The sequence below is a fragment of the Phoxinus phoxinus genome (assembly GCF_949152265.1).
Source record: "Phoxinus phoxinus genome assembly, chromosome: 11".
NCBI lineage: Eukaryota > Metazoa > Chordata > Actinopteri > Cypriniformes > Leuciscidae > Phoxinus > Phoxinus phoxinus.
In genome coordinates, this window is record NC_136886.1 from 3,391,107 (window position 1) to 3,405,855 (window position 14,749).

The 14,749-nt window shown below is 39.4% G+C and overlaps 1 protein-coding gene across 1 annotated transcript; it reads right to left on the minus strand.

Annotated features, from left to right (window-relative positions):
* Positions 1-14,301, minus strand: smpd2b (sphingomyelin phosphodiesterase 2b). The gene is made up of 11 exons (XM_079628497.1): positions 13,678-14,301; positions 10,441-10,513; positions 9,786-9,882; positions 9,296-9,372; positions 9,096-9,189; positions 8,642-8,731; positions 7,902-7,984; positions 3,509-3,641; positions 2,649-2,753; positions 2,234-2,402; positions 1-1,461 (listed from the first exon to the last, which is right to left on the minus strand). Exons 2-11 carry the CDS (start codon positions 10,488-10,490, stop codon positions 1,049-1,051), a joined length of 1,311 nt encoding a protein of 436 aa, XP_079484623.1. The 5' UTR covers positions 10,491-10,513; positions 13,678-14,301; the 3' UTR covers positions 1-1,048.
* Between the last annotated feature and the right edge of the window lie 448 nt (positions 14,302-14,749).

Below are 14,749 nucleotides of genomic sequence, written 5' to 3' on the forward strand. Positions count from 1 at the left end.
GCTGAAAAATGTGCATTTTTTATTTATTTATAAAAAAGTAGACTTGTGTAACAAAACCGTTATATTAGAGATAAATAAGTTTGTTGCCAGGTTAAACAAAAGTAAAATAACTTTATGGACACAGTTATGGAGTGGTTTGACAAAACAATTGAAATGACAGCATTATTACAGCGCTCTATACGCTTTATCTTTCTCCACTTGACTTTTCCAACACAGAAGCTGTAAAATAGCTGGAGATATGAGGTTGTTTCTGGTATCCCAAACGGTTCACATTCACAATGAAAGCAGACTTCAAACGTGGATGATTGGAAACATTTTACATATAAAGGACAGAAACACCTGCTCAGCAGGTCTCCGCTTAAAAAAGTTAACAAAGGAAATATTCAATTAGCAAGTGATTATGAGCTGTCATATGTGATTCATAGTGGTCAATTATTCAAAAGCAGTGCTTCTAAATCTATATTTATCAATACATACAATACATACATATGATTTCAGAAGGTTAAAAAACTATGTTTTTCGATAAAAATAATTTATTAGTTATTGAGGGAAAAAAAGAAATGCAATTTCGTTTATGATTTAATGTTTTTTTTAATTTTTTTTAATTGTTATATAGTTAAAATGAATCATCTTAATATACATTAAAATTATTATTAATAATATTCCTATTATTACTACAAAAAAGTACATTATTTGCGCATTATATTAACTATATTAAGTAATTATTATATGAATGATATATTAAATATAAAACAAATTAAGTCATCCTGCGGCCTCCTTGGAAGTTTGCTGAGGCTCACTGGACTGAACAACCAAATGAGGTTGAAGTGAAATAGATATGTCATGGAATTCATGATTTTGCTAATCTTTCTTTGTTTCCAGAAGATTTATCCTCAATATCTAGTAAAAAAAAAAAAAAAAAAAAACTGCAGTTACAACCGGTTGTGTTCAGTTTAGTTAAGACATCAAAAATAATGACCCCTTGTCCTTCTCATAAAGTTTCAGTTTAGTCTTCCATCCAAACATCACATTTAGCTCTGCTTTCTTGCTACAAATGCACAGAATCCTTACTGTCCAGTGAATTTCGCAAATGGTCCGCTGATAAAACCTTGGGGTACTCCTTAATCCGTTCCTGAAGGCTACTTAGTGCCAGTCTCATCTGGTCCTCAGTGCCTTGCAGTGCCTTCACCTCCATGCTGTAGAAGATGTACAGCATCAGTGTAGAGAGGAGGACAGCAAAGCACAGCGCCCCCAGCAGGTAGAAAGAGGCTTTAGGAAAGGGCTGTTCAGCTCCCAGAGCAAACAACGGGACAGCGGCGATGGCTAGCTCGAGTACTAGCAGGACAAGACCCATGACGCCTGTACGAGCCGCGGTGTGGCGCATGCGCTCAGAGCAGTGCAGACCCACCTTTACTTCAGTACGAGCTTCATTGACTGTGTTGACCAGCTCAGGAAGCTTTTCTGAGAGAGAAACGTACATACACTGCTATTAAAAAGTTTGCGGTCAGACACATTAAATTGATCAAAAGACCAATATAGATTTATAATGTCTATAAATAAATGCTGTTTTTTTGTTTTTTTAACTTTCTATTCATCAAAAAATCCTGAAAAGATGTATAACAGTTTAAAATAGGAAGCAGCACAACTGTTTTCAACATTGATAATAATCATAAATGTTTCTCGAGCAGAAAATCATCATATTAGAATGATTTCTGAAGGATCATGTGACACTGAAGACTGGAGTAATGCTGAAAATTCAGCTTTACTATCTCAGGAATAAATAAATTAAATACATAATTTAAAATATAAAACATTTATTTGAAATTGCAATATTATTTTACAAAATTACTATTTAACACTCATGATGTTTTAAGCCCCAAAGATGTTACTTTGTCCATGGAACACAGAAGAAAATGATCTGATGGATCAATAAGGATAATTTTTCGTACTAGGTTCTCAGACAAGCTATGTGAAGATTTCTCCTTTATGCATTGCACGAAAAAAAAAAAAAGTGATATTATGAGTTTGGAACAATATGAGAGCGAGTACATGAATATTTTTTGGGTGAACTGTTCCTTTAAAACACCTTGACATCCAAAAACATGCAATTTCCAAACTTTATTATGGAGCAGCAAATAACACAGCGTGGGTTTATTGGCAAGATGTTGTTGTTGTTGGATGCAAAAATGCATGTAATAATATTTCAAGACCCCAAAAACTGAAGCGCAAATACCTGGAATACAGCCATATTCTCTCTCTTTGCATCCATTTCCCTTTTTAGTTGGTGTAAAGAGGAACTCGGCAGTGAGAGCTTCGTGGTCTGAGTAAGGAAAGGGCTGTCCAGGAACTGGACCCTTAGTGGTGCACAAAGACTCACAGCTCACTTCTACTTCCCCTGATCCCTGCAAGAAACAGCGCTGTCAGCATTTATGTGCATACGAGCAAAGAAAGATAAAACTCAGCATAAGAAAAGTTCGAAAATTATACATTTCTGAGGGATCATTTATGTTTGTCTGCAGGATAAGTAATGTCAAAGTTTAATACTTAGGGTTGAGTTTTGTTCAGATCATTAAACCAGACTATAAGCAACAGTTTGAGTCTCAGAAAACACCACTTAATTTAATAGAAATAGTGGAAAATCATATTACCTTGAACAGGATGTAGTCTATCCGGACTCCTCCCCCAAATGGGACGAGACCATCCGTGTGTGTGAAAGGGTTTTCAGATATATGGGTGAATCCTTCCTCACATCCCTGGTATTAACAACAGGATGTCATTGTAAATCAGAACTATGGCCCTGTTTACTCCTGGTATTAAGAAGCGTTTTGGTCGATCGGATCACAAGTAGACGAGGGAGACATACACGTTTTTTTTTTTTTTGTCCAGTTTCAACCACTTCTGTCTTGATTTCTTATAGGGGAGAGTATATGGGTGGGGAAATGTATGTATTTTTCAGATCTTTTGATCTAATGGACTAAATAAGCTTGTGCAATTTACATATGAACTGGACTGGAGACGACGGAGAAACACACAGAGAGCATCAGCTTTAGTTTCTGCTCTGACAGACACAAGACCAGATGATCGCTGTGTGTGTTAGAAATCAGGAACGGTGAGAGAACATTGTGATGGGACGTTTGTCATCTTCAAACCAAGACCTTGGGTCTTCAGCCGACAAAGTTTAAATCCTGTCTGGCTGGCGCACTTCCCATAATGTTTCATGTTAAGTCAATAGGCAGAGAGGAGACGTTTTTTTGTGGCTGTTTGAACACATGAGCGTTTACAGTGAATCAATTCGGTTGAATGAGTTTTCGACTGGAAGTGGTGGAAAGAGGACAAGCTCAAAACAGTTTTAGACCCCATTACATTTCCCCGCCCATAGACCCTCCCCTCGAAGAAATCAGGACAGAAGTGGTTGAAATTGGACAAAAGAGACAGGGCCTTAGACAGCTATGCAACATATCATTACACACACAGTCATCACAAGATGTCAGACAGGATCATTACTAACGTCAAACTTGGCGGCCTCACTGAAGCTATCCAGTAGTCCAGTGTAGTTTCTCAGCAGTCTGGTACCGAGATCGTCCGGGTGCATGTTCAGATCTCCACCCAGAATCACCACGTCCGCTCCAGCACTAGTGTGCCTTTTCGAGAAACACACTGAGTCGTAAGCATTGAGTCGTCGCAAGCATTGAGGAGTCGCAAGCATTGAGTCGTCGCAAGCATTGAGTCGTCGCAAGCATTGAGTCGTCGCAAGCATTGAGGAGTCGCAAGCATTGAGGAGTCGCAAGCATTGAGGAGTCGCAAGCATTGAGGAGTCGCAAGCATTGAGGAGTCGCAAGCATTGAGGAGTCGCAAGCATTGAGGAGTCGCAAGCACTGAGGAGTCGCAAGCACTGAGGAGTCGCAAGCACTGAGGAGTCGCAAGCACTGAGTAGGAGTCGCAAGCACTGAGTAGGAGTCGCAAGCACTGAGGAGTCGCAAGCACTGAGGAGTCGCAAGCACTGAGGAGTCGCAAGCACTGAGGAGTCGCAAGCACTGAGGAGTCGCAAGCACTGAGGAGTCGCAAGCACTGAGGAGTCGCAAGCACTGAGGAGTCGCGAGCATTGAAGAGTCGCAAGCATTGAGTAGGAGTCGCAAGCATTGAGTAGGAGTCGCAAGCATTGAGTAGGAGTCACAAGCATTGAGTAGGAGTCGCAAGCATTGAGTAGGAGTCGCAAGCATTGAGGAGTCGCAAGCATTGAGTAGGAGTCGCAAGCATTGAGGAGTCGCGAGCATTGAGTAGGAGTCGCAAACATTGAGGAGTCGCAAGCATTGAGGAGTCGCAAGCATTGAGGAGTCGCAAGCACTGAGGAGTCGCAAGCATTGAGTAGGAGTCGCAAGCATTGAGTAGGAGTCGCAAGCATTGAGTAGGAGTCGCAAGCACTGAGGAGTCGCAAGCACTGAGGAGTCGCAAGCACTGAGGAGTCGCAAGCACTGAGGAGTCGCGAGCATTGAAGAGTCGCAAGCATTGAGTAGGAGTCGCAAGCATTGAGGAGTCGCAAGCATTGAGGAGTCGCGAGCATTGAGTAGGAGTCGCAAGCATTGAGGAGTCGCAAGCATTGAGGAGTCGCAAGCACTGAGGAGTCGCAAGCATTGAGTAGGAGTCGCAAGCATTGAGTAGGAGTCGCAAGCACTGAGGAATCGCAAGCACTGAGGAGTCGCAAGCACTAAGGAGTCGCAAGCACTGAGGAGTCGCAAGCACTGAGGAGTCGCAAGCACTGAGGAGTCGCGAGCATTGAAGATTCGCGAGCATTGAGTAGGAGTCGCAAGCATTGAGTAGGAGTCGCAAGCATTGAGGAGTCGCAAGCATTGAGGAGTCGCAAGCATTGAGGAGTCGCAAACATTGAGGAGTCGCAAGCATTGAGGAGTCGCAAGCATTGAGTCGCCGCAAGCATTGAGTCGCCGCAAGCATTGAGGAGTCGCAAGCACTGAGGAGTCGCAAGCACTGAGGAGTCGCAAGCATTGAGTCGCCGCAAGCATTGAGGAGTCGCAAGCACTGAGGAGTCGCAAGCACTGAGGAGTCGCAAGCACTGAGGAGTCGCAAGCATTGAGGAGTCTCAAGCATTGAGGAGTCGCAAGCATTGAGGAGTTGCAAGCATTGAGTCGCCGCAAGCACTGAGGAGTCGCAAGCATCGAGGAGTCGCAAGCATCGAGGAGTCGCAAGCATCGAGGAGTCGCAAGCATTGAGGAGTCGCAACACTGAGGAGTCGCAAGCATTGAGGAGTCGCAAGCACTGAGGAGTCGCAAGCATTGAGGAGTCGCAAGCACTGAGGAGTCGCAAGCATTGAGGAGTCGCAAGCATTGAGTCGCCGCAAGCATTGAGGAGTCGCAAGCATTGAGTCGCCGCAAGCATTGAGTCGCCGCAAGCATTGAGGAGTCATAAGCATTGAGGAGTCGCGTTGAGGAGTCGCAAGCATTGAGTCGCCGCAAGCATTGAGGAGTCGCAAGCATTGAGGAGCCGCAAGCATTGAGGAATCGCGTTGAGGAGTCGCAAGCATTGAGGAGCCGCAAGCATTGAGGAGTCGCAAGCATTGAGGAGTCGCAAGCATTGAGGAGTCGCGTTGAGGAGTCGCAAGCATTGAGTCGCAGCAAGCATTGAGTCGCCGCAAGCATTGAGTCGCCGCAAGCATTGAGTCGCCGCAAGCATTGAGTCGCCATAAGCATTGAGTCGTCGCAAGCATTGAGTCGTCGCAAGCATTGAGGAGTCGCAAGCATTGAGGAGTCGCAAGCATTGAGGAGTCGCAAGCATTGAGGAGCCGCAAGCATTGAGGAGCCGCAAGCATTGAGGAGTCGCAAGCATTGAGGAGTCATAAGCATTGAGGAGCCGCAAGCATTGAGGAGTCGCAAGCATTGAGGAGTCGCAAGCATTGAGGAGTCGCAAGCATTGAGGAGTCGCAAGCATTGAGGAGTCATAAGCACTGAGGAGTCATAAGCATTGAGGAGCCGCAAGCATTGAGGAGCCGCAAGCATTGAGGAGTTGCAAGCATTGAGTCGCCATAAGCATTGAGGAGTCGCAAGCATTGAGGAGTCATAAGCACTGAGGAGTCATAAGCATTGAGGAGCCGCAAGCATTGAGGAGCCGCAAGCATTGAGGAGTTGCAAGCATTGAGGAGTTGCAAGCATTGAGGAGTCGCAAGCATTGAGGAGTCGCAAGCATTGAGGAGCCGCAAGCATTGAGTCGCCGCAAGCATTGAGTCGCCGCAAGCATTGAGTCGCCGCAAGCATTGAGTCGCCATAAGCATTGAGGAGTCGCAAGCATTGAGGAGTCATAAGCACTGAGGAGTCATAAGCATTGAGGAGCCGCAAGCATTGAGGAGTCGCAAGCATTGAGGAGTCATAAGCATTGAGGAGCCGCAAGCATTGAGGAGTCATAAGCATTGAGGAGTCGCAAGCATTGAGGAGTCGCAAGCATTGAGGAGTCGCAAGCATTGAGGAGTCGCAAGCATTGAGGAGCCGCAAGCATTGAGGAGTCGCAAGCATTGAGGAGTCATAAGCATTGAGGAGCCGCAAGCATTGAGGAGTCATAAGCATTGAGGAGTCTCAAGCATTGAGGAGCCGCAAGCATTGAGGAGTCGCAAGCATTGAGGAGCCGCAAGCATTGAGGAGTTGCAAGCATTGAGGAGCCGCAAGCATTGAGGAGTTGCAAGCATTGAGGAGTCGCAAGCATTGAGGAGTCGCAAACATTGAGGAGTCGCAAGCATTGAGGAGTCGCAAGCATTGAGTCGCCGCAAGCATTGAGTCGCCGCAAGCATTGAGTCGCCGCAAGCATTGAGTCGCCATAAGCATTGAGGAGTCGCAAGCATTGAGGAGTCGCAAGCATTGAGGAGTCGCAAGCATTGAGGAGTCGCAAGCATTGAGGAGTCGCAAGCATTGAGGAGTCGCAAGCATTGAGGAGCCGCAAGCATTGAGGAGCCGCAAGCATTGAGGAGTCGCAAGCATTGAGGAGTCATAAGCATTGAGGAGCCGCAAGCATTGAGGAGTCGCAAGCATTGAGGAGTCGCAAGCATTGAGGAGTCGCAAGCATTGAGGAGTCGCAAGCATTGAGGAGCCGCAAGCATTGAGGAGTCGCAAGCATTGAGGAGTCATAAGCATTGAGGAGCCGCAAGCATTGAGGAGTCATAAGCACTGAGGAGTCATAAGCATTGAGGAGTCGCAAGCATTGAGGAGTCGCAAGCATTGAGGAGTCGCAAGCATTGAGGAGTCGCAAGCATTGAGGAGCCGCAAGCATTGAGGAGCCGCAAGCATTGAGGAGTCATAAGCATTGAGGAGCCGCAAGCATTGAGGAGTCATAAGCATTGAGGAGTCTCAAGCATTGAGGAGCCGCAAGCATTGAGGAGTCGCAAGCATTGAGGAGCCGCAAGCATTGAGGAGTTGCAAGCATTGAGGAGCCGCAAGCATTGAGGAGTTGCAAGCATTGAGGAGTTGCAAGCATTGAGGAGTCGCAAGCATTGAGGAGTCGCAAGCATTGAGGAGCCGCAAGCATTGAGGAGCCGCAAGCATTGAGGAGCCGCAAGCATTGAGGAGTCGCAAGCATTGAGGAGTCGCAAGCATTGAGGAGTCGCAAGCATTGAGGAGCCGCAAGCATTGAGGAGCCGCAAGCATTGAGGAGTCGCAAGCATTGAGGAGCCGCAAGCATTGAGGAATTGCAAGCATTGAGTAGTTGCCGCAAGCATTGAGGAGTTGCAAGCATTGAGGAATCAGAGCAGAAATCTGAGTGCTTACATTTATTTTCAACAAAATCCCCGATCAGATTATTGTGATCTCAGGCACATTTCATTGAAAGATTGAGCAATTAAAAACTATATTAGGCTTGAAAATAAACCTGCAGCCATGGGTAAAACTGCACAAAGAGACTTTAATGACCTTATGAACTGTTGCAGCTCCCAGGCTTGAACCACTCGGTGCGGGAGATACGAATCTTTCTCTCTGCAATATTCTGCATGCAGCTGGAATAAACAAACATTCATGCCAGTGTTATTGTTAAACAAAAAATGTTAGTTGAAAATAACACTAAAATTAAATGAAATATTAGATGAAAAACTTTACAATAAGGCCCTATTAGTTAACACTGGCTAATGCATTAACTAACATTAACTAGCAATGAGAAATTTACAGTATTTATTCATCTTTGTTAACATTAGTTCATAAAAATACAACTGTTCATTAAATAGTCCATTAAATAATATTAACAGATACAACTTTTGATTTTAATAATGTATAAGCAAATGTTGAAATGAACAGTAACTAGGATTAATAAATGCTTTAGAAAGTTATTAATTGTTATTTCATGTTAACTAAACTAATGTAGTAATCTAATGTTAACAACTGGAACCTTATTGTAAAGTGTTACCTAAAAACTTAAAATTAAAAAACTTAAATGAACATAAGAAATGTTGCCTTAGCAATTAACTGAAATCAAACAAGTTTAAGTTTAGGCATTAAAATTGAAATAAAAAATAAATTAAAGCTAAATAGAAAGCAGTGCTACTGGCAAAAGCACATAATAAAATAACTAAAAATGAAAAATAAACAGTTAATTAAAAATATGAATAAATACTTTAATAGTAAAATAAGACTCGTACACGCATTTTGCATGAACTTACATGAGTTACAAAGACATGAACATTCATGCCACCGATGTTAAGCAGGACCTTCCCGACAGCCTTGCCACCAAACCAGTCTCCATGTTGTGCCTGATACAAGATCAGATCATTAACAAGCCTTTTATAGAGCAACCAATCAGCCGTGACACTGAAGAGAAACTGACGCCACATTAATACAGCATACAGTATAAATTTGTTTATTTACAACAGGCAGTAAGTGTGTGTCAATAATGGATGTACGGTTTACAGGTTCGACTGGTTAGGATGTAAAATAATGTTTAAAACCATAATATTTTCATTATGTACATTATTAAGTATTTTATAAATGCAATAAGATACTCAATGATGCGCTATATTGTGAATATGCTCGTTTCTTAAATATGTGGTAGAGGAAACTTCATTTATATTAAAGTAGAAAAGCAGGATGTCTGTGCACATAATTGATCAGACCCACCATGTACGGATATCCATTTAATGAGTATCTGTACAGAAAGGCGTCACGGATTCGATGTCTGGAAAACACAGCCAGTCCGCTTCCTATAAATCCACTGAAGACGAGAACATGTTACTTTAAGAGAAAATGCATTCATAACTGTGTCCCTGTGCTTATAACAGAACTTCATTGATATATTCATGCATTCAAAGATGATTTACCTTTTAAAATAATGGGAAAACGGATAGACACCGCCAAGCTTCTTCTTTAAAAACAGAAAGTCTTTCTCACACCAGACCTGTAACCAACCAGCCCCCAGAAAACATGTCATTCTACAGTACAATCCTGTTACAATCAGCTAAAAGACAACAGACGTATATGTATCATATTGTTTAAACAGTTCATTTAATGATGATGAATATTTTTTTAACTGAGAGAGAAGTGGCTCCTCTAACTGTGTGGAATATGTGACAATCAAAAATATAAAAAAACAGCAACCCAGGGGTCAGACAACGAAACTGAAACACTGGCCAATATAGTGTTGGAGGTTTTATATAGGTTTATATAGGACATTCCCAAGATGAATCAATTCTGCAAAAGGAGGCCATACTAATAAATTATTACGGTAAACCAGGTGTTTTAATTTCATTGTCCAGCCCCTGTATATTGTGTGTGTGTGTGTGTGTGTGTGTGTGTGTGTGTGTGCTTCACCTCCTGCAGTAACGCTATATCAAGCGGTTCCTGATTCAGCAGGTCTCCGATCAGATCAAATCTCTCTCTGCAGTTCTTGCTGAGGTATCTGATCCCCCTAAAACAATCACAGCAAACGGATGTGTTTTACGCAGTTATTTAATATATAAATTCAGTGCGCAGACATTTGAGAGAAAATAAAACGATTTTACAAAATCTATTTAAACAGTAAGAAATGAAAATCACAAATCTGCATATCGTCACCGTCCTAAAATAATGTAAATAAAGTCATTTGAAAATGAAAATGACTTATTTTAGGAAGGTGACGATATGCACATTTCTGCAACACACAGTAAAAATGTTTATATACATATTTTCTATTTTATAATTTTTATGAAATGAAAATTATTTATTATAAATATCTCATTGAATTAACAAAAAAAGTGTTTTATCACTTGGTATGAAAACAAATTTATCGTAGAAAGATCGGTTAAGCTAATACAAAGGAAATATTTTTCAGATAATGTTTTAATAATTTGTTTTGGCATTATTATTATTATTTTTTTAAAGTTGGAATCCTTTAAATATTCCCAATAGGATCCGTTAGATAGATTAATTAAGAATATCAGAATCCTGTGCACATTTCTTCAACTGAAAGAAACTTGAACCAACTTACCAGCAGTTGAGAGAGAAGACACGTAATCTGATTGGCGCTGAGGTTGTCATGGCGATACGTCTTATGGGATGGACTGTGAGGATAGATGAGAGATTTCAGTTTGAGCTCAGACTCCTTCCAACACACTAAACAAAACTGGGTTGATTCAGTTGAGCATTTCTCAGAATGAGCGTTACTCTACGTTTGAAACTGTTTACACAAAATACTGCACAGAAATCCTTTTATACGTGCACTAAAAGCTTAAGTTAGTGGTTACTAACGTGTCTTTATCAATGAAAAAGCACGATTAAGAGATACATTCAAAATCAAATACATTCATCAACACACTTCACCAATCTAAAGTAAAACATATTTCATATTTACCTGACTTGGCTTAAATCTGCATTAACCGAGACTGGTGTGCTTTAGTCAGTGGCTTTCTAACAGAAACTAGTTCACAAGAACCTGAACAAGCCACTTCGACGGAGTACATCCACAGACAGAGATCAGCTCAGAAACACATGTCTGATATACAGCGCTCATAAATCATAAAGCCCGGCTGCTGGTGGATATTATTATTATGGCTCCACCTCAATCCCGAGGGTCAAAGGTCCACTTACTGTGTTGTCATGGTGACACTGTACACAACACACCCTGCAGACTGACTGTGACGATAAACTTATATGTGTGACCCTGGACCACAAAACCAGTCTGGAGTCGCACGGGTATATCTGTGGCAATAGCCAACTATACATTGTATGGGTCAAAATTATAGATTTTTCTTTTATGCCAAAAATTATTAGGATATTAAGTAAAGATCATGTTCCATGAAGATATTTAGTAAATTTCCTACCGTAAATATATAAAACATGTATTTTTGTGAGTGAGTGCAGCACAATCGTGAACATAAATGCACAACTTTAAAGGAGATTTTCTCAATGTTTCGTTTTTTTGCTCCCTCAGATTCCAGATTTTCAATAGTTGCATCTCAGCCCAATATTGTCCTATCCTAACAAACCACACATTATTGGAAAGATTATTTATTCAGCTTTCAGATGATTTCAAAATTGTAACCCATGTGACTGGTTTTGTGGTCCAGAGTCACATATACACATTTTTTATATATATAAAAAAAAAATATATATATATACGGTAATCTATTTTCTTTATGAATATTATGAATAATATATGGAAAATGTAACAAAATTTAAAAATAGTACTAAATTATATTAAATTATAATACCATGTTACAGGTGAAACTCGAAAAATTTGAGTACGGTGCAAAAGTTAATTTATTTCAGTAATTCAACTTAAAAGGTGAAACTAATATATTATATAGACTCATTACATGCAAAGTGAGATATTTCAAGCCTTTATTTGTTATAATTTTGATGATTATGGCTTACAGCTTATGAAAACCTTTTCACAATTTGGGGTTTTCATAAGCTGTAAGCCATAATCATCAAAATTATAACAAATAAAGTCTTGAAATATCTCACTTTGCATGTAATGAGTCTATATAATATATTAGTTTCACCTTTTAAGTTGAATTACTGAAATAAATTAAATTTTGCACCGTATTCTAATTTTTCGAGTTTCACCTGTATATATATATATATATAAAGTATTTTTAATGCATAAATAATCCTTGTTATAATGCATTGTATGGTCTCATGAATAATTGTAACAGTTATGATTCATTATAGTACTGATCTATTGTTACACCTTTAGACAGTATAATGCATTCAATCAAATGACAAACAACACATTTCAGATGTACCAAGGAATCTGCAAATATTATTATTTATGACAAGATTTAATGCATTATAACATACATTATAAACACATTAATAATGCATTATGCATAAAGGCTTTAGGTGTTCCCAACACTTCTTTCTAAGTCATGGTACTGGGATTACACTACGGTAATACTATGGCATATCATTCACTACTGACATTAATGTATGAAATTATGATACAAGATTCTTGCAAATCCCCTAAGATCCTTCTAACATAAACTCACAGCAAGTTTACATGCTGATCTGAATGGCAATGGCAGCTTGTGCTTGTGATGACAGTAAATCAGTCTGTATTAATTTTACACCAGTACGCATCAACATTTGCTCTAGCAGTTATGATCATTCAGGGACAGTAAACACAGACACAGCTGCTACACACACACACACACACACACACACACACACACACACACACACACACACACACACACAGGCGCCAGGAGGATCTGTGTTTACTGACCGAGATATGAGGGAGACCAGCCACTGAGCTTGTGCCAATGTTACAATCACATATACTGTACACACACACACACACACATGTATATGCGTAGTGTGTATATATAAGCATTAATTTGATCATAGTAAAAATGTTATAAAAAATGTAAATAACGGTTTTCTTTCTTTTACTATATTTTTAAAAATGTAATTATTGATATGGTGTAAATTCAGTATGTGTATATAAAATGTCGTTTAATATGGGCTATATATGGGCTATAATTCTATAGCCCATATATAAAATAATATGTTTTTTAATATGGTCTTACAAAAGAAATGAACATGTGTGGGCATTTTATACATTTGATATGATTACATACAACAGCATTTAAAACGTTTTAAAAGACCCTGCGTACATATGTATATATCCCATATTAAACGACAAATATATATATATATATATATATATATATATATATATATATATATATATATATATATATATAAATAATGTCGTTTAATATGGGATATAGGCTATATATATATATATATATATATATATATATATATATATATATATATATATATATATATACACACACAGGGTATTTTAAAACGTTTTAAATGCTGTTGTATGTAATCATTGTATGTATAAAATGCACACACGTTCATTTCTTTTGTAAGACCATATTAAACAACATAATATTTTAGTATTCTCTGATGAGAATTTACACCATATGAATAGATATAACAAAAAAGAAAACCGTTATTTTAAAGTTAATATATGCAGCATTGCTGAATATAAAATACTTCTTGCAAACACACACACACACACACACACACACACACAGGTACATTATTGAAGGTAATGCAAACATGTGATGTGTAATATAGACGCTTAAATCACATTTTAAAATTAATGTCAATGCAAACAAACATCAAAGCAAGTAACATCTGCGATCAAATGATGCAGGATCTTTTAAAAGCTTTTAAATGACATTATGTGGTGGAGATCCGATCTTACCTTTATACTTGAAGATGTTTCACTCAATCAATCCAAAATAGTTTTCGGCGCTATAATCTCGGGCATAAACAATTTTTCACGAGCTTTTGAGTCTCATATCCTGTCCATTTGTTCCAGTTCCAGTCAGACCGCGACTTCCTCATCTACCACTGATCTAGATGTCCTCCGAGGAAAAGGCATTCGGCTTTATCAAACGCGTTTGTTGGACATTTTACATTTAACTTAATTTTAATTTAATTTTAAACCTGTAAAATGAGTAAACGCGTTCACGTGAATCAAAATAAAGCTTTATCAAGCGTATCGCTGCGACTGACACACGCGTTTGTATGGCGCATAATCAGAGTTTTGCAAATAAAATACTCAACAGATGTTTTTTTATTTGTTCGTTTGTTTTCTCACAAGTGCTACTTTGCAGCAAATGCATTGAAGTTGGTAACGGGTAACGTTACGCGTGAGTCCGCCGACGTTCAACGGAACGGCTCCGTCATCAACAAGCGCCTCGATGACTGGATTGTTGGGAAAATGAGTTCTCTTCAAGAAACGGTTACTTTTCATTGAATCTGTTGGGTCAGGTACAGCAGATCAAAACAATAGTTGTCCTATTTCAACTATTCACTGCCTAATTTCAATTAAACTCAATCAAGCTATTAAATCAAAATTATTTTCAAGACTGTTACTTTTCTCAGCGCTTTCCTGGATGGACCAATCACAAGCGTTGGTGAATAATGGATGGGCTGTTTTTAAAGGGATAGTTCACCCAAAAATGAAAATGCTGTCATTTACTCACCCTCAATTTGTTCCGAACCCAAATAAATGTCTTTGTTCAGTTGAATACAAAATAAGATATTATGAAGAATGTTTGTAGCCAAACAGATTATATGTATAAAAAATAGATTCTGTTCAATATCAAGATATTTTGCGCACGCAATTATATCAATACTGTAGTGGAAAGTATTGCGATATTTAGGCTAATTATACAATAATTATAATATTAGTATAATAATAATAATATACTAATAATATATATTACACACCCCTAATAAAAGATCCATTGCCACTGAGCAGCTGACGG

Bases quoted from the DNA above. Each gene is read 5' to 3' on its own strand.
- smpd2b (XM_079628497.1), bottom strand. From the start codon at position 10,490: ATGACAACCTCAGCGCCAATCAGATTACGTGTCTTCTCTCTCAACTGC. The intron at 2,754-3,508 runs GTTAGTAATGAT...TGTTAATACCAG, and splicing joins GTGAGGCCGCCAAGTTTGAC to GGATGTGAGGAAGGATTCAC. The intron at 2,403-2,648 runs GTAATATGATTT...TGTTTCTTGCAG, and splicing joins TAGACTACATCCTGTTCAAG to GGATCAGGGGAAGTAGAAGT.